The following is a 22039-nucleotide window of genomic DNA, read 5'->3' as shown; positions in this document are numbered from 1 at the left end:
GTGCTGCAGTGTGCAGCATAGCAACAGATTTTTTTGCAGATCCAGCCCCAAATCTCTTGAATGTCTTGTGCTGAATGAAAGCAGAAGCCTCCAGCAGGGAAGAGGAATCCATTTTGTTCTTCCTCAGTAATTGCAACTTTTTTATTCAAGCCTCTGCCTCATTCAAAGGTGTTTACATGAATAACACTGCAGTCCTCTCCTGAACAGGGATACCAGCCTGCTCAACAGCAGTGATGGATTATCTAGTTCACCTTCATTATCCAGAGGAAAGCAAAAGCAGTCAGAGGGGAGGCACAGGAGGCCTTATATGAGATAACTACAAGGGGGCCTGGCATGACCTTACTGTTACCTAAAGAAAACTAGTTATAGAAGTATTACATTAACCTACTGCTGTTGTTTGGCTTCCTTTTCTGGTTCAATAACCCCACTCCAAGCATCCTTATGGTTCCTCCCTTTGCAGGTGTGTTGAATCTATGGGGAGATGTGTTTCCTCTGTGTAGAAGTCAAATCTACACTCCTGCTAATGAAGAAGTGCCCGTCAAAACTGCTCCACTCCCAGGAGATATTGCATAGTGTTACCCTCTAATACCTCTTCACATCTTGTAGGTCAACAGCCAGGTCATACCCATTTTCCATCCCTGCTGTCTAATAAGAGGAGCCTTTCTTAGTATAACTGAGATTAGTCTGAAGTATAATCACACTTAAGTTAACCTTAAAGGAAAACATGCTCAAATGCGTGGAAGGATTCTGGCCAGCCTGTTTGTTGAAAGAAGGGGGCCGGAGGAGGAATCTGGGGACAACAGCAGCTTTGCTTTGCACTGCAGTAAGTTGTACTGGAACCTCTGGGCCAATTCCAGCTTTCTTAAGAAATGGGACAAAGTAGCCATTCAACTTAATTTATTTTACAAAATAGCTAAAGAAAAATAAAAAAAGTGACAGTTCCCCTCCCCTGGCTGGGCTAAATCCCAGTTCCAGCATGCCTGACGGGAGCATTAGTGATCCCCAGCAGGGGTTAGAAACGATGAGCACATAGCTCCTGCTAAATTAAAAACCTTTTTTCTGGACTCCAGGCAGCTGCCCCTAACCCACTGCCTCAGAGCTACCCCTTCCTGAGTCACATCCTGGTCTGTTGCTTCCAGTTAAGGCAGGAATTTCCAGGATGCTGGCTGCGCTGGAGGCAGCATCTATCACAGGCAGAGATCAGGATTTCCCACATGCTCAATACGGAACATGGCTGGCAGTAAATCCCGCACAGAGGGCAAGGGAATCTCTCAACCATCTGAGTTTCATTATCCAAGCACCATCTAAGCCTGGCTTCCCAGTTCAGCTGAGCAGCCTCTTCCGGGAGTAAGTTCTGCCAAGGGGCCGTCTCTGGAAGGCCATACTATGGAACGGGGACACTTCCTGCTCTGCAGCACCAGGAAAGACATCCAGGTTGTCGTCTGCACAGGAAAGAAGAGATCTAATGAGAGCCTGACCCCAGTCACTTTAAGGCCCTTTCCCAGGAAACCCAACACCAGCTGGAAGCACTGAGGACAAGCAACACAGCCACTTCACTGCTTACAGCCAATCTTTCCACTGTCCTCTCCAAGGAGAATAGAGTTCAGCTTGGTCTATGCTTCTATGTAAAGCTTCTGAGGAGCCAGAGGGCATGGCCTGTTGAGTGCATACAGGAACAAGCTCCCCCTGCCCTGGCCCTCTGCATACACATGCCTTCTGAGCAAGGACTGCACTACTTGCACTGCTTCCCCCTGTGGACAGATCACAGGTCCATTTGAGCCCAACCCCTCCATATTAGGTGGTTACCTCCAGTGCACTTCCTCCAAGATGGTGGCGTTTGTCCCTGGTAAAGCAGCGGAGACTGAGTCAGTGCCCGAAGGCCGCTTGCCGAGAGGGAGCTCTTGACTGGCGGAGTTAAGCCTGGAGAAGAACATGGAGACATGACAATGCAGCCTTCCCATGAAGCCCTGTAACGTGAGCATGGCACACAGGAAACTCAGCCGTCCCCTCCGGTACGTCTCCAAGGGCCCTTGAGCTTACCCAAAATCCACAATACTATGGCTGTCTGCTTTCCTGAAGACCAGTAAGTGGTCAGTAGCTCTAGTAGGAATAAACTAAATAGAACCACTATTAACATAGCTGCCATTAGCATTGGCCAACATAGCCTTTCTGCTGTCAAGAGCATTGCCACTTACATTCAGTGACACTTCTGATGAGTTACCTGCAGACAAGAGCTGGGAATGCTAACAACTAGTTACATCTGGACAATTACATGCTATTAGGTTGAAGTGACCCACAGATGCCTGCCCTGCAAAAAATCTACCCCAGACTAACTTCAAGACATGTGTATAGTGTTAAAAACCATATGTGGAAAGAAAGTCGGGTACCGGAGCACGTTAGATTCCAGTGCTGTCCAATATCCTGTCCAAGGCAATAAAACTGTCATAACTTTCCATGGGAAGCCACATCCCAGGCAAAAACCATCTATCAGTGCAACTCCCCCTATCAAATCCAGCTTCTTGTCACCACCTAAATGACAACTCTTCCACCCTGGGATTCAGCAGCCTTTTGCTACTGAAGAGCAGCAGCAGGATGTCACTAGCATGACTAACAAATGACTGCAGACTTGGCCCTGCATCTTTTAGGTAAATGCCTCCAGCCCCCAGGTCTTGTATGGTCCTCTCAGATCTCTCTCCCATTTGCCAATATCTAACTAACAAGCTGCTCACAACTGATCTCAATATCCCCAAATTCTAATGCTGCTAACCTGGTCTGTGACATGGTGTTTCTGCATTGATCCTAGCTGCAATGCAACATAGCTTGCAGTCCCTCTTCCCCCACCTCCATCTCATTCCCTTTTAGATTATTTCTCCACAAGCATTAGCTATATCTTGCTGTTCCCAGCTAGACAGGTCTCCTACCCCTTTGCATTCCCTGTACACATAGCTCCTTCCAATTTAGCATGTTAGGTTTTCATTGATGTGCCATGCAACTACCTGAAGAAAGGAAGACTTCATCGTCCCCCACGGAGCTCTGCTGCACTTGAGCTCCATTTGAGGATGCTCGGGTTCTACCAGGTAGCACCGTACAAGTTCCCTTTCTGCTTGTCTCATCTGTGGGAGAGCAGACCCAATCCGGGTCAGCATTACTTGTGCAAGACTTCTTTGCTTCCTGTCTGGTTTGCCCATGTGGAGACAGGTGCTGAAAAGCCCGTTTCCTAGATGTCAGGCCCAACACATCCAGGGAAGTGCTCTCGGGAGCTCTGGGTTCTGAGTCACCGGGAGGTGACTGGTCCTGAAGCTTGTAGACTCCTTCCAGCTCAAAATCCACCAGGTGCGAAGCTTTGCTATTATAATCAGAGATTCTGGCTTCTTCGCCTGTTGACAAGCTTCCCACACAGTCCATACTTTTCTCTATTGGGCCACAGCCAGCATTTGTGTTGTGGCCCACTGCTTTTTTCTTCCGAGGCCAGTCTTTGATGGCATCGGGGGTAGTCTTGCCTTTATACTTTGGGGAAGGTGTCCAGGGCACTCCAGCATCCACACGGGAGGGGGACGGGGTGGTCGAGGCACAGCTGGTGGGGGTGTACGATTGGCATATGTATGTTTGCCCTCCACCCTTCCCAGGCGTAGTATGGGAAGAGCGAAAACAGGAGGGTGAAACACAAGAAGCTGCTAGTTTCCCTGGGTGTCTGCTACACCAAGTGACTGTGAGATCATTGACAGGGCTTTCCTCCTCCTTGGGTTTCCCAGCCTTTGTTTCAGGCTGTCCTTCCAATGGTGAACAAGAGCCAATCTTTTTAATGCGAAGCTTGGGTAGGCCAGAGGCTTGCATCTCTAGTTCAACCTCATAAGCTGTTGGGCTCGCAGAAGCCATGTGATGGGGAATGTTTGGAGTGGAGAACCTGGCTGGGATTTCAGGATTCCTTAGGCGAGCAGCAGCCTCCCGCTGCCTTCTGTCTGCAGTGCAGCGTAGGGCATAAGCAGAAGAGGCAGACGTTGGTGTAGCATCCACATGGGAGGGGGTGGTAGAGGCACAGATAGTGGGGGTGTACGAATGACATATGTATGTTTGCCTTCCACCCTTCCCAGGTGTGGTATGGGAAGAGCGAAAGCAGGAGGGTGAAACGCAAGAAGCTGCTAGTTTCCCTGGGTGTCTGCTACAGCAAGCAACTGTGAGATCATTGACAAGGCTTTCTTCCTCCTCAGGTTTGCCAGCCTTTGTTTCAGGCTGTCCTTCCAATGGTGAACAAGAGCCTATCTTCTTAATATGAAGCTTGGGCAGGCCAGAGGCTTGCATTTCCAGTTCAACCTCGTAAGCTGTTGGGCTCACAGGACCCATGTGATGGGGACTGTTTGGAGTGCAGAACCTGGCTGGGATTTCAGGATTCCTTAGGCGAGCAGCAGCCTCCCGCTGCCTTCTGTCCGCGGTGCAGCGCAGGGCATAAGCAGGAGAGGCAGATGTTGGTGTAGAAGACAAAACAGTCAGGCCAGATGAGGAACGTCTCTTATGAGTAAATGGCCTCTGCTGTTTAAACTCTCCTGTTGGCAAAACCGTTGTTTCTGGCAGGTCCTGGCTCTGTCCCGCTTGAGGTTCACTGGGGAGGGATGCCCTAGTGTTTGTGCTAACTGAGGAGGACTCCAACTGCTCATGCATCTCCACAATATCTAAGCTGTGCACTTGTTCTTTAGCAGAAGGTGAAAAAGAGGCACTCTCTTCCAGACTTTTCTGCCTCTCTCTTGGAGAGGAGCCCTGAGCCTCTAGACCCACTAGTTCCTTTCTCTCTACCATGGGAATATTTCCAGAAGCCTTGAAAATCCAGTTGCTTTCTGCAGAAGGCCTAACATTGGCATTGCTGTATTGTTTCTCATTTCCAGAAGCCTTTGCAGGTAGAAGAGCAATATTTTCTTCTCCAGATTTAGTTTTACATTTGGCCTGCTCAGGGTCATGGAGCAGAGACCTGAGGGCTTTCCTTGGGGATGTACGAATAGCATTTGGAGACTTTAGAGCACCTGTGGCCAGAGCTTTTATGGAGGAATCAAGAGGAGAATAATTAGATTCTTGCTGCATCTTTGAGGCAGATTTTGGAGATAAAGGAACACTCACTGGGCTCCTAGATTGTCTTGCAGGTGTACATCTGAATTTCCTGGGAGTTCTTTCTACTTCTTGAGGTACTGGCTCCAAAGTGATGTTTGACTCTGGATTTCCCTGAGTCTCCGTCTCGAGAATTTGCCTTTTAGGACCAGCTGGAGATGCTGAATTTTGAGTGGATCTCAAGGAGCGTCTGGGAGTTTGCAGATCTGTGGTAAATTTTTCTTGAACTGGAGATGAAAACTGGGTGGCTGTGCATGGACTGGAATCTTTTAGAGGTGACCCAGATGCATCTAGCACTCCATCCACTGCCTGCTCTCTTGTTGTTTGTAACCTCACCTTCTTGTGAGGGGTGGGAAGTCTTTTCTCTGGAGAACAGTCTTTCCCAGGAGTTATTTGTACTAAACAATGTCTCCTCCTCTTGTTAAGTTCAGGTGGTGACTTGTCCTTGTGTCTAGAAGGGGAGTAGAACTTGCCCAAACATTTAGCTACAGACTGCTTGACAGCTGGACCTTTGCCAGGGGCCTTCTCCAGACTTTTTGGTGTTCTGCACAGAGCACGAGGTGATTTCCTTGACATTTTACTAGACGAACTCAGTGGTTTCTGGGTAGCCTTGCGAGGAGTTTTTCTAGGAGTCTGTAGAAAGAAAATGAGAGAAATTGATGAAGTCTGTACTGTTCTCATGGTAGGCATTGCCATCTTGGCACCACTTCCTGAGAATAAAAACATGGAAACTAAAACTAGCAAGAGATGATGCACAATTTAACAGAAGTCCTTATTCAAAGACAGCTTGAACTACGTCTGTGGAAGGAGAGAGAGAGTGCAAAAAAATGTTTCTACCTGAAAGCTAACTGGCTTCTCCAAGTCAAACGAGTTGTGTCTTGTTCTCCTTGTGCCAGGTAAATCTTTCACCGTAGGGCTGCTTATATCAATAACTGCTCCAAAAAAAAGCCTCTTGGGAGACTGGATGGTTGGGTTATTGGGATGTAGTGTAATATCTACAGAGGAAGAGAGGACAATTAGACTGGCACCAAGAAGTGTGGGTCAAGAAAAACAGAAGCCATAGTGCTCTCTGCTGGCTACCCATTTTGTAACAGTCTGAGCCAAGGTATTATTGCTTTCTGGAACTAAACAGCTGAACTAGCACTTATAGGAAGGGTCCTCTAGGACAAAGCTGGTGAGGGAGAGAAAAAAAAATAGTGCAACTTCATGTTCACCACCTTGCCCCATGTGACCCATGACTAGAGCCTACAGCTGCTCTGACAATACAGTTCCTAAACTCTTCAACATATAATTCTTCTGAAGAAAAAATGAGGAAGATTCCATCTGGGTGAGTCTGTGTTGTGCTGCCACATAGGAGACCTAGTCTGAAGCAGTTTTAGGACTTCAATGCTGACTGAAGCCATGCTATATTTAACAGGAAGTAAGCAGTGGGTCAGACAGCCAAACTCTTCCCTAGCTGCCAGAGTAAATCTCTTTAATCACAGGAGCCACTGCAATACAACTCCCAGTACAAAATACTATACTTGGTGGGGCTGGCCTTTTCTGGCAATAAAGAATGTTATGAAATGAATCTCATCTCAAGGGAACAACACCTTAAAACCTCTGGAGTGTCATCTCTTGCTCACACCAACCAAATGCTGGCTTTTCAGGCCAGCAAGATGGAGCTCTCTACTTCCAATACCTAAGTCCTGGTGAATGGAGGACTCTTCCTGCTGCCCTAGACGCACTCTCTGCATATTCTGAGAGTTGGACTGTGTTGTAGAGTAGAAAAAGCCAGAGTGTGTCCTATTCAATGACAGCTGTTTGATGCGTGGGCTTCTTCTTAAACCCCCATCTGCAAGACAAGAATACCATTGGGGCACTGCTCTGATTTACATGTAACACCCTCCAGGAAGAACCCATAGCTGGCAGACAAGCAACTCAGGAAGGAACAAGGAAGCACTTTTTTAAATGTTTCAATGCAACTTCAGAGATCTAAGAGTTTCACAACACTTAGCAAGAAGTGAGACATTCATGTCAGAAATAGGGACAGATTCTAGCTTGCAATCATGCTCTGCCTCCCTCAAGTTCTTCATTCAGGTTTCAGTTAGAGAAGTTATTTGCTCCCTTCAAAACTCTTGTATTAACTGTGCCAAGCATAGAACTACTAGTATCTTCTGCTCCAGAGGTGACTGCATTTCACCTGCAGGAAAATGATCTTCATATATGTTAATATGGAGTACTGAGGACCAAGTTGGCTGATGTATGTCACAACACTGTCTGCTGTGACATGGTAAAAAGAGAAGATAGTCCATGTATATTAAAATTAACACTCACCACTCATGGTCTTCTCAGGAGATTCTTCTACAACGCTGATATCAGAACCTGGATCAGAACTCCTGGGAGAAACAGTTCATGTTTCAGAGTCACCAACACCATCCATGTTCGCAAATAAAACAACAATTAACAACTGCACAGAGCACCACTTGTCAAAGCTATGTGGAACTGCACATTACTCTAAGTGTCATCAGATCTTATCATCCCCTCCCAAGTCTCTAACCAAAGGACATCCTTCCAGCTGTGGCACAGATTAGCAAACATCAGACAGGAGCAGTCTCCACAAACTGTCCACGTTTTGGCCATCCAGCTCTTGGTACAGGAATTCAGAATTACCCCATTTTATTTGCTCACCGGCCTTTGATCTGTTTATGAAGCAGTCTCCTGGAGATTTGCTTGTGCAGTGGTGTCTCTGCAACTCTCTTGGTCAGTAGAGTGCGATGGTCTGAAATTGAAGCAGCAAAGTACATGGTTAGACTGAATCCACGAGGTGACTCAGACTGAGGAAGCAACAAAAATTTGAGATGTATAAGATCTACTTTAGCCATTGTGTAATGTACGTGAATAGCTTTAGACTTCAGTTTAAAGCACTGCAAGGAAAGCCCCCCAACTCTCATAGCTCCCTTTACACACCTTCCATTTTAAATTTATATAGGAAGGTTTCTCTGAAACCTTGGTACAAACAGAGCACATGCCCGATACAAGTGACCCATTCACTTACTGTTCACATGTACCCCTTTTCATTTCTCTGCCTTATTACGCCTCAAATCCTTATTCTTGAGGCTATAAGGTAGTTAAAGGACCAAGCCTTAAAAGTAGTTTTTTAGGGCAGGATGCCCGTCTCTCTGAAGATCTGTACAGCAATGAGCCTTATTAAGGTTCTCTAGAAAACAACTAGTAGCATCAGTAACTTAAACTGCAAGGCCAAACCAGCATTTCCATTGAGTAATTTAAGTGAAGAGAATAGAAATATAGATGCCTATTATCATGATCACTCTGGAGGTCCAATTTATTACCAAATTTACTTTTTTTAGGGTGGAACCTGCACAGCCCTTCAAGTATTCATTTAAAACCATTTGTGTAAGAATTCAGCCACCTTTTTTGTGCCACGGCAGTCAAATGCATTAAGAAGGCCCAACACAAAGGACAGCTGCCTCAAAATGCAGGATTTCTCATGAAGTTATTTCCATCTGCCCCAGCTTTTATAAAGGGCAGACTTAGTCAATAAAGGTGCATATGATTAATAGGTGATAAGGTCCTTCTTTAACATACTGTAACTGTATACACTTCTCTTACAAGATTTGTCTTTGTAAGACTCTGCAGGGTTTTCAATTAACAGAGTTTGTTTGGATTTAAACAGTGCAGGAGATAATATTTTAACTGGATCTTGCCATACCTTCTCCTCCATATCAAATGTATCTGCTCTGAAGTTGGAGTTACCAGGAAAGAATTTTTCTTTCTTTGGTGGGTGGAAGTGATGAAGAAAAGATTAACTGCTGGTAGATGCAGTGTGTTGGGAGCTCTATCCTACCTCTAGTGCCCTCATCCGAGTAGCTGCGTTTGTGCTTCACACCTTCCACAGCAGATACTGACTGACTTCGAGGCATCTTCTTTAGAGACCTTTTTGATGGAGAAAGCATATCCTCATTGAAGAGGTTCCTTCTCACCTTTGTCACCTCTGAAAACAACACAGAGCGAAAAATGAGCAGATATACAACAGAAACGTAATTAGCTCTTAACACAATGCAGTTAGAAAGGACATAAGTAAGCCTATACTAGATACTGATGAAAGCAGATAACCTTTCTGGAGTGTAAAAGAGCACTGGGGCACTGAAAAGCTGGAAAATGTCATTGGCCATGCCCTTCCCATCCTCCTCCTGGATTTCTTTTGAGTGTTAATGTCTCTGTGCTTTCTAGCTATATGTTGCTGTCACAGGCTAAGGAGAAAGCAGCTACTTGGAGTTTCAGATGCCAAATAATCTCAGTTAGGATTACTGGAAATATATGCTTTCAAGAATCCAAGCTGTAGCAAGGGGTTTTAGAGATTTATTGCCTTATGCTATGTGCAAATAATATAGTGTCATTTTTGTGCATACACAAGTGTGTGGAGTGAATTCACTCCAACTCATACTTTTCCTCAGACCACTTCCCTCAACATATCTATTTGTATATAATAAAATCAGTCTAAGCAAAGACACACACAGCTTTTTGTGAAATAAAACAGAAGTCTTCATACCTTGTGCTGCCTCTTTCTGCAAGACAGGCATCTGTTTGGGTTTCTCAGCAGCAAGGTAAGAGCGAGAATTTTCCTGAAATTAAGAAGTAGCGTGATTTACTTAAGGGTTAAGCTGCTATTTTTTTATTCATAAGAATCAAGCCCCTCCCCTGACCTCCCTAGAAGTTACATTTACACAAAATATGTTATCAAGTTCTGCCTCAGAATGAGGTCTGGGTAGCTCATCCTATGCACTCATTCAATGGGCAAAAAACGTTTGCAAGATCATGGATTCTGCACTTCTGTTTGGGATCAAAATGCTGCTGTGCCTGCAGAAGCTGCCTCACCCAATGCCTATGAGAAAGCTTTACCTTTCTGATGGGATTCTTTGGAATTTGGGGCATTTCAACTTGGCGCAAGTTTTGTGACATTTCTGTCATACTCCTGTGTCTGGCTAAGGCACTGTTCCTGTAGCAAGGACAAAAAAAAAGCAATCACAATAAAAACAGAGATGCAGTTACCAGCTATACCACAAATGTCCTAAGCAACTTATTTGAGCTTGCTTCTATAGGCAGGCGATTCAACTTCTCCCCATACAGGTAAAATGGTGTCTCTTTGGGATACCAACTATGTCATGTTATCTGTATTGTGAGGCACCTTTAGATGTTTGAAGATAAACCACCTCAACTGGGGCCCAAAGCCAAGGCTGAAATACCTCTTTCATTTGTGCAAAAGCACATAGTCTAGACCAGCCACTGGCTAGGGATCCTGAAGTAATCAATTCAATCTTAGCCAAAATTTTTCAGGACCCCTATAAGCTCCTATAGCCAAGCATAACCATTTACATGGAAAAGACTTATAGCTTTGCCTGGGTATTATATATATGTTATTGCACACACACAAGTGATGCTTAAGGCTACAAGGTCCCATAGTGTGCAGAACTTTCAGCACCAAAGGAGGTAAAATGCAGATTCATTGTTTTTGTGGGCTCCCTTCAGCACCTTTGCAGCCTACTAAGTAGTAGAGTTTCTTTAAAAAGAAAAAAAAAAAGAAAAGAAATCAAATCCAAGTGCTACACTACCACCACTGAAGCACAAAATGCTTCCTGGGAAAGAAACTGGGAAACCAGTTATAAAAAAAGGTGAAACAGCATTCCAACTGTTACCCACCAACTAATCAGTTGCACAATAAGCAGTGCTTGCTCTGATGTCACATGGTACAAGATGTATACACCTGCATTAGGTGACTAACACTAATTTTAAGGAAAGAAGTTTACTGACTGTTGAAATGTTATACTCTCATAAGTTTAAATTGAGTCAGAGGCCCAAACCACAATTCTCCATTAGCAGCCCACAACAGTACAATGACCACCCTCCAAGTTAGGTATTTGCTTCTGGGACTATGTCCTAACTGCTAATACACACACAAGATCAGCAATTTTCAGATTGCTCTGTCTAGGTATCCAACAAGAGCCCACCAGGACGGGGACCGTAGCTGCTGTAGCTAATCAGCCAGAGGACTTAGGAATGAAGCAAACCACTTCCCCTCAATTATCACCTCCTTTTCTTGGCAGATCTGGTGCGCAGTTCCTCCAGCTGTTCTGTCTCTGTGCTTGGAGCCGGGGCTGATGGCAAGGATTGGGGATGGGTTGGAGATTTGCTATCCATAGTCATGGAGTCATCACTAAAAAAGTCTGCAGGCAGAACAGATGCCAGCTTCGTGGGAATCTGTGTGCCCAGACTGTAGTAAAGATTCCCAAGGATCCTCGGTATAGAATCCATATACCTGGAATATACCATGCCGTATGTTAAACACACAATTAACCCCCAAATTCCATTTCCTGTGGGCTTTCAATTCCAAGTTCTGTACCAGGCCTTTATTTAGAGTTACAAGATCCTGCTCAGACTGGACAACTCCCTGTTTTTGATGGAGAGTAAAAGCTCTTTTGTCCTTTCTTTAGCCATCAGGATAAAGCGGACCAAGTAGAATAAGTCTGAGCTAGCACATTTCCAGGATAGTCTTACGAAGCCATCTTAAATCAATATTCAAAGCTTCACTGTTTATCCATGACAAGTACATAAGCTTATATGCCCCTGATAACACTTAATATTTGGTCATTATCATAAAACACTTACAATGCTAGGACTTCCTCCAAAAACTTTGTAAGGTATCCTGGGTCTTCAGCCAGACACAAAATACGCAGCATCTCTGTCATCTGTAAGAGAGGATGAAATTGGGAAGGAGTCATAGATCAGTCACTTCCAACAAGAGACTCTTTGATTAATGGTGGAAATGGAGACCATGGTGAGCAAGCTATAGGTTTCTGGTCAGCGATCCTATTCCTAACTAGAACACAGCCAGTACAGTTTACTTGCCTCTTCTACCAGTTGCTCCATTTCATCTGTGCTGTTCTGTAGAAAGGGGTACTGCAGGCACATCTCAAGGCGCAGAAATATCTGAAGCTGGCACCTATGCAGAAACAGTAAGTAGTCACTTACTACCACTCTTTCCAAACTATAATATTCACTAATAAACCTTTAAAAAATGGGCTTTTCTTCTTTTTCAGCATAGATGTGGTTAGTCATCTTCTCTGAAAGCATCACTTTTTATCATAAGAGCCTGTATCATGTTTCTCTGCATAGCAAGACGCACATTGAAGGGAAATTAATTCACCAAGGCAGACAGTACCAAAGGTTTGCCACAGAAATGCATTTCTAATTGCATTAGTGTGACAGGTAAAGCAACTACGCACTACCAATGCAAACTACAAGTCACAGTAAATAGAATATCATCTCTTACTCTCTGACTTTATTTTCCTTGTCAGGATTGGTACCATACTCTTGTCGGAGGGCTTTGCTGGTCTTCAAGAGACGGCTTCTGACTCTGTCCACACAGGCTACCTAAAGATGCACAGAACAATACTTCAGAAGCTCACAGGAACTTTCACTCCTCATGTGGTAAATTCTGGCCCTACCCTATTTAATTCTATGGAAAGCAGCTCAATTCCAGATTCAATTCCTCCTTTTCCTAGGGGCAGGGTTACCTTTTTTTTGTTTTTCTTTCTTTTTTAAGTGGTACAGGAAGTAGTAGGATGACCATGAACAAAGGAATATATAAACCAAAATCATATGAGAGCTGCCACTCAGTCAGTCAGTCAGACATACAACAGAATAATCTTCATAGCATAGGACATGTTAATGAGAAAGGACAAAGGATCATACACTTGCCTCTGGCAAAGGAAGGATTAAAATGATCTAACAGGCCTGTTACCATCTCTAATTTCTGTGAATTATCAGGTAGCATTAAAGCAAACCAAACCAATATTATCTCAATTAAATATTCATCTACAGTTCTGGACTCAATAAAAGTAAAATCCAACTTGTGGAGCTTTTGGGAGGCAGGAAAAAGCGGCACACATGGCTTGGGTTTTGATTCCAGGAGCCTCAAAGCAGTTTTGGAATTGTGTTCCAAAAAAGCTTTTTGTCTTCAGTATTTATGAACTAGCCAATTTTTGAGTGTCTATGTACATGCTCCAGGGTGGGGGAGGTGGCATTTTAACTAGAGCTCCCACACAGCTGCTCCAGTTAAAGTACCACAGTGTCACATGTATTAAGCCCCCATGCATTTAAAAGTGACCGTGGGATGCTTTATCTAAAGCTGGTTAAACAAGGTTTAGATAAAGCACCCCCAACAGCCATTTTAAAATGCACAGGGGCTTAATACATATGATGCTGCAGCAATGCCACAGCGTTCTAATTAGAACACAGAGCAGACTCAATTAATTGAGCCTGTTCCAATGCATTCTAATCAGAATGCCAAGGAGCACGTGATCAGGTAGGCTTTGTTTCTAAATAAGCTCCTAGACCCAGAACCTCTGCAGCCATTTCTTATATCACTCACATAAAAACATTTTTCTCTTAAATAAGTGCCAAGTCAGTTGACTTGAGTTCACAAAGAATTTTCCTTAGAACTCCAAGGTAATATATTCATTACAGCAGCCTGATCCTTATGCAAGTTACCCAGTCCTGGCAGAAGAACTTAGGTTTCTTATTTTCTATAGACACACACACAAAAGTAAGATGAAATTGTACAGTTACAAAAATGGTAAGAGTTTTTCTTTAAATTCATGCTTCAGTAGTGAACCTCAGGTACAACTTTCATTAAAAGCTCACACCTCTGGAATCCCAGAGCCTGAGGTTAGATGCCCATAGATCCTTATCTTCACACGGAATTAACTGGAAAGACCTGTGTTAACTGACAGCATATGCACACGTGAACAGGTTTCCCTACCTCTTTCTCTGGGGCATCTTGTATTTTCAGAAACCTTTTAATGGCCAGGACCATATTCTGGGCACATGCACACAAGAGAACATCTCCCTCAGTCACAGCCTTCTGGTGGCTTGCAGTTAAATGGGAAAGCAGCTCATCCTCTGTTTTGAAATCTGGAAGATAAGCAACACAAAATAACTAAAAGCAAGCAGTAAAGAATGGACAGAATTGGCTGCCCTTTCCAGTTAGAAGCTGTTAAAAAGAACAGCTGTTTTCTTGCAAAGAGATGGACAGACCACAAGATTTACCAAAGGAAACATTCTGAACATAGCTCCTTCAATAGTTCTGCAGTGTAAAACTAACCACACTCTGTGAAATCCAGTCACTACAAAAGGTCCAGGAGAGTAACTTACAGAGAGAAAAAGCATCGCTTTTGCTGACCAGAGGAGGAAGAATCCCAAGCCCAAGACAGCTACCTTGGTAGGCTACACAACTATTGACTCTTCCTGCTATCTCCATATACCCTGCCACAAACTTGAGTTGACAAACCTGCCCAACACATACCTTTGGGGATTTTCAGGGCTCTTCCTCTTTCTTCTAGCTTATCATCTGATCTCTTTACTGACAACCTCTGAGGCACCTTCTCACCAGCTGCTGGGGGCGCACAGTCTGGCTGAAATTTCTGAGCCTTGACATTCAGTCTTGCTACATTGAGCATCTGCAGGGAGCGGGACATGGTCTTCATCTTCTGCCGGACTGGAGTTCGGGGCACTCCACCTGGAGAACACATGCGGTGAGTTTCTTCAGGCTTTGGCTACTTAGAGTTCTGAGACTACCCATCTACTCTCACCATCTAGCAGAACAATGGCATTGAAAGACAGAAGGCATCCAGTAATGGCATTTTTATAGTTTTTACTGTCTTTAAATCTACAAATTTCAGCAGTCAGTCTCCTTTTCAAACTATGACTCTCCAGTAAGCAAGGAAAAATGGAGGCCGCCAACTTGGAGCTGTGAAGTTTTCAGTTTGCTTGTCATGGACATGGAACATTATGTCACAAACCCCCAGTGTAACTCTTAGGCACAGACACCTGTTGCATTCTCAGTCATAAAAGGACCAGTGGCCAGAGTGTATGCTGAAGGTACCCTACAGGAGAGCTGGGACTAGAAGAACAATCCCGGAAGAGTCAAGAGCAAGCCAGTGGTAAAGGGCTTTGTTTTTGAGAACAATGAAAACAGGAATATTCAAGTGGGGAAAGTTATAAGCAAGGAACTTGGGTTGCTCTAAGACTATCCTATTGAAACCTATATAGAAACTGAATTGTTTTTAATTCAGAAAATGAGCTTTACCCGTTTCACAAGAGACTTCCATTAATTTATTATTTAAAATGCTTCTGCCTAATAAAGGTTTTCTATGTTTTCTAATGACTTAGAAAAAATAAACCCTTTGAAAGTCCTGCCTTCCCTTCCTGTTCCCTTAGAAGTCAGAATGACTCATGCCTTCCAAATAAATTCAGTATGTTTTCTATTATGTATTTCTAAACCAAATGGGAGCCTGAATATAAAAATGTGATATCACAAGTACAGAAGCCCTGCTAAACAAAAAGAAGGAAATACGTTTGTTTTGAAAACACTTTCCTTCACCTAAGAAAGGACCTGATAAAGCAATCACTTTGTTTCTGATAAACAGCTTGAAAATTCTGAGTACATGTCTACTTGGAGTAGAGGGTTTATAACACAAAATATAGGCCTCTGCTAGTCACATCAGACCTGATGAACAAGAGGTGCAAGCATTACACTAATTAGACGCTTCCAGAGTGGAACTGCTTAAATGGGTATAAATTCCAATTCTACATGTGAAACTAAGTTATCTCTGCCCTGCATGTGTCAGAGTTCACTATGTTGTGTAATGCAGTTCCCCTGCTCTACACTGGTGGGGTTAACTTGCAAACTGAAACATAGTAGCTGTTAACCCAGGACTCCACTTACACCATTTTGCACTTACAATGCTTATAAATTGACACCCTGTTTCAACTTTATGACATCAGTTTTGACTTTACAACGCTTGATCTGACGCAATGCCACACCACTGAACAAGTTCACTTTGTCACTCATCTCCCTGGAGAACATCTGTCCAAACTTCCTTGGACACTTGCTCTAATAATGCAGACAAGACTCCAGAAGAGCCTGCAGCCAAGACTCCTGAGAAGACTCCAGCCAAGAACCCTTCAGAAAGTCCAACCAAGAGCCTTTCAAAAAGTCCAGCAGTCACCTCAAAGCAATCTTTCCAAATCAATATGATTGCTATTTACAATAGCTACATTAATGTAGATACATTACTCATCTATAATTGATCAAGTACAAAATTCTGGGGTATTTCTGGTGAAAACAGGGTATTGGGCCTTGGTTCAGGAACCAATCCCCCATTTATAACATTGTTTCTTATGAGAAAATTGGTTCCAAGTTACGTTTCAACTTAAGATGTGGTTTTCAGGAACCAATTGTGTTGCAAGTCCGAGGACTGCCTGTACTAAGAAATGTGCAATAATTAACTACTTAAAAGGGGAAAAAAAGGTTAGCGTTTTACTTTTTAAAAAGGAACAAAGTCATGTCTCTGTAGTTGTGGAAACCCAGAGCTGTCCAGTTTAAGCACTATAGATTAATAGATTCATAGAGGCTAGGGTTGGAAGGGACCTCAAAAGGATCAGAGTCCGACCGCCTGCCAATGCCAGGAAAAAGTGCTGGCATCATGTGACCCCAGCCAGGTGCTTGTCCAGTCTCTTCTTGAAGACCCCCAAGGTAGGGGAGAGCACCACCTCCCTTGGAAGCCCGTTCCAGGTTCTGGCTACCCTAACCATGAAGACGTTCTTTTCTGATATCCAACCTAAATCTACTCTCTATCAGCTTGTGGCCATTGTTTCTGGTTATTCCAAGGGATGCTCTAGTACACAGAGCATCTCCCATTCCCTGCTGGCCCCCCGCCCCAGGGAATTAAATACATACAGTTTTCATGCTGCTTCGTTACTGAACGCTGTTCTTTCAATAAGTAACTCTTTAGCCTGATTGGGTTGCAAGTGAGGCCCAGGGCTCATTTTATATACAAGCAATGATACCCCTTAGCAAACAAGTTAAACCACCAAAACCCCTTCAAAATTGTTTGCTCAGGAGAGGGCAGTCTTTAGGTTCCGTATAGAAGCAAAGCTCTGGTTGGGAACTGTAGATGGACACAGGAAGAGCATGGGAAAGTTCAGTACCAACATAACCCATTACATACGTACGCCTTTTTTTGTAATCCCGCGGCCCAGATGGCACAGATGCTTCACCAGATTTCCTCTGATAGAATTCAGACAGACAGTTTGTCAGCTCTGCTTCAGGCTGGGATACCTCTTCCTTCTCACCAACAGAAACAGCCTGCAGCAGCCTGAGCAGTTCAAAACAGATATCAGCAGCAGCAAAGAATAGGGAACCCACTGAATGTTGGCCGTGCCATTTGTCAGCCTAGAGAGCTTGCCCTGTCATCCCATCCCCTACCACACACTTTTTTTCAGATCCCCTGCTGCCCTGAACATTGCTGGGACAGTGCTGCTAAAGGCAGTGGAATATATTTATTGGGTCATGCCAAGTAGGGGGATTTGTATGTTTCACTCAGGCATCCCTTTGTGAGAATTTCACTAGGACAAACCTTGAAGGGCTGAAGTCTGTAGTTTGTCTACCTTTAGGTATTTCTAGGGCACCTATCATCAGAGTACATAAGCACCCAAGTGTGCTTTAAGAGTTAATCAAGATTCCTGGTTTCTAACCCTGGTCCTTACTTCAAATAACCTGAGGCATACAGAAAATTGGCACATTAACACGCACCCACCTAACAAGCCATTTATCTAGAGCTGTAGAAGTGCAAGGGACTTGGATAGAGTCACATTGTCTCTGAACAGTATTCAAGAAAATTACCTGAATGACTCCATCAAATCTGAGCTTGCTCCACAGACATTGGATAAAGGGTACCACCCTTCGACTACTGCAGGACTCCAGCCACCTGTGCGGGACAATTCTTGTTGGACCCATTCTGGGACTGGAGTTTCTCCTGGATAGACAGAGATGAAACAAGTTAGAAGGTAACTCAAGAAATGTCATGTGGGATTGCTAATCAAAAGCCTCTACAGCATTTGCTCCTTGGCACAAATGACCATTCCTTAGTATTACTCTTAGTAAAGCAAAGATACACAGCACAACACTGCTGTGAAAGCTAGTGCATTGTGGCCCGAGTAGATAGCCAGAGGGAGCAAGTTCCAAAGCTAGACAGCCATTAACTATTAGAGTCTGAGTGGTCAAATCTAGGGACTATCAAAAGGAGATTCCCTGTCCATTTCACTTTCCTTACCAGAACTAGGCAGATTGTCTTCAGTCAGGGAATCAATTTCACTCAACACACTGCTCACTATATCCGGGAGGTCAAAGGAGTAGTCTTGGGAAGAGTTCTCTGCTACTGTTCCTTGGAGGAGGCATCTCTGAACTTCAGCTGTCTTTTCACTGCAGAACACAGTAAGAACTGCAGCACTATCAGAGAGGGGGGACAGAACACCAGTGCAGGAGGACCAAGCCTCAGATGCAGATACTTCAGCAACCTATACAAAGAGAAAAGATGCCTAGGTTATCTAGAGATAGGCGTACAAACCAAACCACCTCCAAGAGGGTGGGAACCTAAACCAAGGCCAATAGGCAGCTCATAGCTAGAACTCTGAATTGTTTTCCAGAAGGGTTTTAAAGCTGCATGGTGCAGACTATTATAATATACTGGCAACACTACTAACAGAGCCCTCACTACTGTAATATAATGCCTGTTATCTCCTCATAGTGGGTGGTTTCCAGAAAGTGTATTGATTGAGTCTGGAGAACAACATTTACCAAGTATAACTCTTCTGTCGTTAGCCTTTTTACAAGCTGCTGAAACAATGCATCTTCCACAGATTGTCCTGCCTGGGAGCTCTGCAGGATCCAGCTCTCTGTAAGAAAGCTGCCAGCTTGTGTCAAATTCCAGTCCGTCAAGCTGCCTTTCAGGAAGATATTGACTGGACTCCGGAAGTATCTCTGGTTCATGACTAAGGGCTCCAAGATCACCTCACAGCTCCACTGCTTCTCCACACCTGTAAGAAGGGAAATAAAAAGGCACTGGATGAAGCCAAACTTTCAGCTACTAAAGAGAACATTCTGGAGAAAGCAGAAAAATCTTCAAGATGAGGCAGGGAGTGGCTCTATAGTAAATGTGTTACAGAACTGATCTTCAGTAATCCTGAAAAAGGAGACTGAAAGCACTAAGGGAGATATTGATTCAGCTCCAACACTGTGGAAAAAACAACATTCACATCATCTTTGATGTGAGCTGAACCAGTCTGAAAGGGGTTCTTCCATTCAGCCACATGGGCCAAAGAAACAGCTGACAGGAGAAAGATTGTCAGGGGATTTTGGGCATACTAAAGAGAGGGTGCCACCACAAAGGAATTAACATTCCAGAGATTTGTGCACACGCAGGTAAGTAGATTTCCCCAAATCAGACTCAACAGAAACACAAGCCAATATGTACTTTGGTTAACACATTAGCAGCCACTTAAGAGCTTGGCAAGGGTACTGCCTTTCTATTTTGTTTTTATCAGAGGTCTTAAACAAACTCGTACTGTTCACAAGCAAAAAGCATTACAGCTCTGTTTTCTAACACAAAATCTATTACTGTGTATGGCCTGGCCATCCCTTTCATTACCATGCATGCTGAGGAATAACACTCCTTTCTGTTGTGGGAATGATGCTTGGAATACGGAAGGCTTAGAGAGCAGGCAGCTCAAGGTCGAGTCAAAAGGCAGGATGGAGGAGGTCCACGGGATGAATTGTGGCTTAGAGGACCTGCACTCTCCAGGAAAGCCGGGAATGTCTGTTCTATGGTGACCCAAACACGCAATTAAGGTCTCAGATGGAAAAATGGTGCCCCCAACCGGGCAGATCAGTTCAGCCATTGTCCAGTATCCAACATGATCTGGAGATTCAAGCAACTGAAACAAAATAAAGAAAAGATTCCTAGTTAGTAGTTACTGCCCTGACAATGACATCAGGGCAAGAGAATATTTGTTACGTTTTTAGAAGACATGGAGCAAGAACTGTCTAGAAAGGTCCTATGAGGGAAGGTCCATTTACTCTTTTCTCTCAAATAAACTTTCTAGATCCTGAACACTAAAGCAATACATAAGTACTTTGCAAGCATTATCTACCTAATCTCACAACACCCGTGTGGAAGACATTGTTTTTATTAACTAAATAAAGCCAAAGATTTAGGCTTGTGTTCCTGATTTAGGCACCTACAAGTTTGGAGTTTATATTTACAGACAAATGTATGCCGTATGTTGGAAGAAAGGCTATGTATATAAGGCTGTGATATGACAGATGTCTGATCTGGTGTGGGTAGGGTTGCCACGTTTTACACCAGAGGTGCACAACTCAAGTATGCACCTGGGCTACAGGCGATGTTGGCCAAAGCAAGGAGGGCTGAACCCAGTGCTGCGCAAAGTGCAGCACGCCAATTATTACTGGAGAATTTAAAGCGCCGCACAATGCACAGCGCACCAAGTTTTTTGCCATAGTTTTGAGAGAAAGAGGGCAAGAGAGAGAGGAAAAGAGGGTGAAAGAGAGTGTGTTGGGATACCCATGTACCCTCTGCCTGTGCCTCATGTACCCCCAGGGGTACGCGTACCACAGGTTGAGAAACTATGGCTTACAGCAACTTGACCTCACTAGTGGGGCTAGATCAGCGATACTTATACTACAGTCTGTGAGCTGGATCTGGCCTGTGGAGCTGTCCCCTGCTCTGGGAGCTGCAGTAATTAACACAGTTACTGCTCCCCTGCCACCAGATTTCCAGACTGGGCCCCATGCGCCAGATCACAGCAGCGACTGGGTTGGGCTGTCAGGCTGAACGGCACCCACGGACCAGCCTGGCGCCATTCATCCGGCCCAAGGGGACGGGAAGGTTGAACACCGCTGAGCTACGGAACTGTAAGAAGATGGTTCCCTAGGGCTGACGACTGCAAGACGTGCCCCGTCCTCTCATTACCTTGTACCGTTCAGCGGTGTCCACCCAGTACAGAGCGATTTTCTGCCCCGTTATCATCTCCCGGACTCTCCTGGGCAAGAGTTTCTCTGCCACCTCCTGAGGAGTGGGCAGCTCACAACAGGAACGGACTTCGTTCCCCGAAACAAACTGCAGCAGCTCCCTCTGGGAATGGGGGCACGGAGAAAAGAGAAAGATGAGGTTCACAAAGCCCTCGGAGGGCATGTGGCTCTCCAGCGGCTCATCCGGAGCCACAAGCAGCTTGCTCTTCTGGCTTCTCAAGACGGGCTTGGTGGGCGAGGTGATCTCGGGGCGATCCCACTGATAGTCCAGCAGCGTCTCCTTCAGCACGGTCTGGGTGATGAGGGCTCGGGGCACGGGGCCCGGCAGGTGAGACTTGCAGCTCTGCATCCCAAACCTGGTCTCCAGCTCTTCCTCGAAGTCCTCCCAGCTGCGGGGCCCCAGCTCGCGGAAGTCGCCCACGCGCGAGGCTCGGCCCCGAGAGCCCAGCGAGTCGAAGAACTTGAAGCCCCAGCGCACCTTGGCCAGGCCGAACTTGCAGCCCAGGTAGTTCAGGATCCGCAGGGAGCCCAGCTGCAGCTGCTGCTTCGGCGCCGGGCTGGCCGTGTCCAGCAGGAGCACCACGTTGTGGGCGCGGGGCATGGTGCTTGCGGCCCCGGGGGTGCGCGCCCTGCGGCCCCCAGACACCCCACTCCTGGCCCTGCGCTGGCCTCGGCCCTCGCCCCTCAGGCCGCCGCAGCCGCCATTGCCGCCTCCCCCCTACCCCGATCCAACCGCTCGCGCGCTCGCCAACCCCGCGCCCCCATTGGCCTCCCGCTCCCCCCGCCCCGCTCGCCCATTGGCCCGCGGCGTAGCGGCGGGGCCCGCCCCTCTCGCGAGGCTTCGCGGTGCGCCCGCCCTACTCGCAAAGTGGCTGGTGGTGTCGCACGCGCCGGGAGGAAGCTCTCGCGGTCCCCCCTCACGTCCGCCCCTCCGGGTCACGCTGATTGGCCCGGGGTGGGAGGGGACGCGGCACCCGATTGGTCGGAAGCCGTGAC

General features: G+C 45.4%; 1 protein-coding gene across 2 annotated transcripts; it reads right to left on the bottom strand.

The window, feature by feature from the left end:
* Window positions 1-882: 882 nt before the first annotated feature.
* Window positions 883-21729, bottom strand: TICRR (TOPBP1 interacting checkpoint and replication regulator). Of its 2 annotated transcripts, XM_006258080.4 has the most exons (22): window positions 20985-21729; window positions 19644-19929; window positions 18794-19032; window positions 18270-18513; window positions 17840-17972; window positions 17170-17312; window positions 14459-14671; window positions 13916-14067; window positions 12425-12525; window positions 12001-12094; window positions 11761-11840; window positions 11183-11410; window positions 9997-10093; window positions 9647-9719; window positions 8942-9088; window positions 7765-7855; window positions 7411-7472; window positions 6776-6928; window positions 5932-6089; window positions 2997-5727; window positions 1807-1920; window positions 883-1442 (listed from the first exon to the last, which is right to left on the bottom strand). In XM_006258080.4, exons 1-22 carry the CDS (start codon window positions 21642-21644, stop codon window positions 1324-1326), a joined length of 6318 nt encoding a protein of 2105 aa, XP_006258142.3. In that variant the 5' UTR covers window positions 21645-21729; the 3' UTR covers window positions 883-1323. The 2 variants fall into 2 exon arrangements, with proteins under 2 accessions (XP_006258142.3, XP_059570576.1); XM_059714593.1 differs by lacking the exon at window positions 6776-6928.
* Window positions 21730-22039: the final 310 nt, after the last annotated feature.

This window comes from Alligator mississippiensis, chromosome 11, assembly GCF_030867095.1.
Source record: "Alligator mississippiensis isolate rAllMis1 chromosome 11, rAllMis1, whole genome shotgun sequence".
In the NCBI taxonomy this organism is placed as follows: domain Eukaryota; kingdom Metazoa; phylum Chordata; order Crocodylia; family Alligatoridae; genus Alligator; species Alligator mississippiensis.
Note: the sequence above shows the minus strand (reverse complement) of the source record. Positions and strands in the feature narration are given on the sequence as shown.